Raw genomic sequence first — 3,892 nt, 5'->3', positions numbered from 1 at the left:
ACAGCTTAGACGGTGTTTCAGTACTGCCACGCCTCTTGCCAAAGCAGCAAGTTCCATCTGCTCTGGTATAGTTAAGGATGACGTCAATATTGCCATATCGATTTGAGCTGTATTCGGACCCCGAGAATCGCGCAGAATGATATTCTAATGACGCTTTGTGATCTCACAAAGCCCGGAAAACAACGCTGTAGTCCAAACGATCCGTTCGTTGTAGTTCTTGAAAAGGGATTTTTAAAAAACAAAATATCTCCCTTTGGAGTGGACTTTGAGATTTGTAACTTTGTAGATCTTTTTTATGCCCAAACAAACACACTACACACTGACTAAAATTCAAAAAGTGAAAAAGCATAATATGACCCCTTAAAGCACTGTGAGTTGCTATTATAGAGCGAAAAAAGCCTCTCGATCACCCTCTGGAGGAGAAAAGAAGAGAGGATGAACTGTTCATTCCCACACTGAAAACAGACAGAAGCCACAGAGAAAGTGAATGAAAAAACAACAACAAAAAACATCTACTCGTCCCTCTTTTTCACAAGTAAGTGAATAAATAAATAAATAAATAAGGTTACGGTGAGTGTTTTATGTACACCTTACAGCTTTCATCTTTTCATCTTTGCTCACGTTTTAACTCAGCATTGAACCATGGTGCTTAAAAACAATACATAACTGTATATTGAATGTAAATGCTCTTAATTGTAAAATGTATTGTATAATAGTAATAATAATAACAAAAAAATAAAAAGGTGGAGATTTTACATAGTTTTAGCACAAAGTAGGCCTAGCTAATTAAACTTTTTTTCAAGTCCAGTAAGTATGAGGAATCAAGATGTATTGTAAACAAATGCTGTGAGGGCGCTTCAGAAATGTTTTCCAGAGCACCTGTGGCCTAACTTGGATTTTCCCAGCTGTAAAGGGCAGAACAAATTTTCGCCACGTCCGAGTTAATCATCATCAGAAACTTCAGTGCACTCAAACTGAACAGCTCTCCTGTTTCATTTAGCTTATTGCCAAAAATAATTCACATTTGAAATGTTACAGAACGGCTTTTATCTCATTTGGCTTCTGTTATTATTTGGGTTGAGCAACAGTGGAGCGCTGAACGACCCACATCCAGAGCTCTCCGATCAGGAGCTTTTCTGGGGAGCCGATCAGTATGACTTTTCCATCATGCTGCGTGCTGGAGACCTCCAGTGCTACTGGCACTTTGCTCACTTCGGTGAGCGCTTCTACTTAAACTCCATGGTAAGACAACTTTCTACATGTAAATATTGGTATGGTCTTGAATCCTACGCATGTTGTAGCTCACTGTGTGTTTGTTCAGGTCCAGCTGGTGACCGGTGTGGCTCTGGACAGACATCTCTCTGTGACTGTTAATGCTCCGAGCGGTTTAATAGTCGGCAAAGTTGATGATGCAAGTGGTCAGATTGCCTTCAATGTTAAGGAGACTGGTGAGTGTCTCTTTGATAAGAGTTTAATATCTGCTGCTGGGTTATGAACAGGTTTTTTATTTATTTATGCAAAGTTCATATGGATCATGCAGTGCATGAGAATTTTACAAAATAATCTTTAACCCATTTGTGCCCAAATGTTTCTGAATGGTTTCATGCATATAGTCATGTTAATAGTGTCCTATGTGAAAATGTTCTGCATTTATTTTCCCCAGGTTTTTTTTTTTTTTTCTTGAAAATCGTATTTGAATGTGCGGCAACTATAGTTATTATTGTTATTATAATATTCTTTTCAAAATACATGATTATTTAAATAATTATCATGTGTAGGCTACACCCATGATTGTTTATTTATTTATTTACTTATTATTGAACATGCAGGTATTTTCATTCTTAGAGGTGTGTTAGTTAAATGAAAATAAATAAATAAAAATAAATAGCATGAAGAAAATATTACATCTGTATAATAAAAAAGGTATACCTGATAGAAAATGACACGTTTTTTTTTAGGCCCATAGTATTCAATGGCTGACTGTAGTAGGTGATTTTATATAATAATGTAAATGTAAACTCATTACTTGTCTGAATATTAACATTATAATAGAATCACAAGCTACTAGTCATAAAAAAGAATTAGGGTCTTTGACCAGTTAGAATGAAACACATCCAAACTGGATAAAGGGGCCTCACCCCCCCCCCCCCCATGGCATAAGCAGACGCAGAAGTGGGGCAGAAGAGCTGTGGAAAGATTGCTCTCTCTTCTCCTCCTTTTGACAGATTTATTCCCTATCAAATGAAGGTCTACTGTACAGTAGAGATGTCAGTTAAAGGGTTAAGTTATGTTTTAGGTGGGATATTATGAAAGCAAAAAGCACTAAACAAGACCAATAACCTTGATTTATTAACCTATTAACACAGTATACCCCATTTCCTCATGATATGTAATGACAAGTCATTACTTTTAAGTATACAAAAAAACTATAGGTCTCCTGGAAGATTTGTTTTGTTTGGATGATTCTGACCTTCATGATTATGTAGATATATATATGTCAACAAAAAAATCTTATTAGTAACATGAAAATTACATTTCTTTGAGAGGGTTTGCCTTCACCATGCTTCCTGGAAGTTGGGCTAGGAACTTGACAGCCTCATGTGACAGGAAGGAAGTGAATACCTTTTTTTTTTTCTTGAAATCCTTTATTTGGTTGTTTGCTTGCATGTCATTGAGAAATAAAACATGGATAACATCTAGAAAAATACTTACAAAAGGAAAATGACAACTATAAACTGCGGCAACTATAGTTGCCGGTAAGTGCCATATTGATTTTCAAGCTCTGAGAAGAATGAATAAATAATTAAATAAATAAACAAACACAAACAAATAAATAATTATCTATTTTGTGCAGGTTTTTATCAGATGTGCTTCAGTAATTTCCACAATCGCTTCGGGAGCATGCAGGTTTTCCTGAACTTTGGTGTGTATTACGAGGGACAAAAGGAAGAAGAGAAGAAAAAGAAAGAAGAGGACATGAAACAGATAAATAGTACACTGTCCTTTATTGAGGTAATAAACAACTACATCCAGCAGCAACAAGCACATCCTTACCTTGTCACTTCCTATTAATTATCATAACCTCCTCGCCCTTATATTTTAATTATTCATTCATTTCTTTATGGAAAACGATGTGAAATATTTAATAGATTTGGGTTTTTTTTTTCCCCACCAGCCAACTGAATAAAATAACATTGATCATTTAATTAAATTTTGACATAGTAAGTCCTTGAATGTTCACATTTCTCAAATCTTCATGTAGGAAAGCAGCAGCAGGCTGCAGAGGTTTGTCTTCCACATGTGGCGTCATTATAACTACGAGCGAATGAGACGCGGCACTGATTTCTACCTGCTTCAGTCCAACTCCACTTATGTGAACAGCTGGTCTGCTGTCCAGAGTCTGCTCATCCTCACAGCTGGATACCTGCAGCTCTACTGCCTCAAGAGGCTCTTCAACACCAAACCAGCAGAGGGAGACAAGCCCCGCTGTTAACATCGACACTAAACCTGTCTCTTACTTCAGCCCTACATGAGTATTTTGTTCACTTTTATGTCCCAAGAGTGAATTTAAACTAAAACTAAAACTATATGATGTCTTTTCTTTGGTTATTTGAATATTATATTAAAATTGACTTCTTCATGAATTTGTTCTTGCTTTTCAAATGCTTCTTTGTTATGACTTTCAATGCTAAAATGTAAAATTCATTATAATAATAACTATTACAATACATTACAATATTCATTATTCTGACTGTCTCATGACTCATAAAAGTTTCCCCCCAATAAAGAATTGTTCAAGCTATAATTTTACTGAATTATGAGAAAAGTGTGAAAATGTTATTTGATTGTGTGAACTCCAAAAAGGAAAGGAAAGGACAGGAAAGTCATTAGA

At 35.7% G+C, this 3,892-nt stretch overlaps 1 protein-coding gene across 1 annotated transcript; it reads left to right on the top strand.

Moving 5' to 3' along the window:
- The first annotated feature begins 982 nt into the window (after nt 1-982).
- On the top strand, nt 983-3,554 carry LOC107688864 (transmembrane emp24 domain-containing protein 6-like). Its single transcript, XM_016486686.1, has 4 exons — nt 983-1,242; nt 1,322-1,448; nt 2,855-3,012; nt 3,263-3,554. The coding sequence occupies exons 1-4, from the start codon at nt 1,030-1,032 to the stop codon at nt 3,491-3,493; spliced, it is 729 nt and encodes a 242-aa protein (XP_016342172.1). The 5' UTR covers nt 983-1,029; the 3' UTR covers nt 3,494-3,554.
- Nucleotides 3,555-3,892: the final 338 nt, after the last annotated feature.

This window comes from Sinocyclocheilus anshuiensis, unplaced genomic scaffold (assembly GCF_001515605.1).
Source record: "Sinocyclocheilus anshuiensis isolate Anshui unplaced genomic scaffold, SAMN03320099.WGS_v1.1 scaffold669, whole genome shotgun sequence".
Lineage (NCBI taxonomy): Eukaryota > Metazoa > Chordata > Actinopteri > Cypriniformes > Cyprinidae > Sinocyclocheilus > Sinocyclocheilus anshuiensis.
The sequence above is the reverse complement of the archived record's forward strand: the minus strand, read 5'-3'. Positions and strand labels throughout refer to the sequence as shown.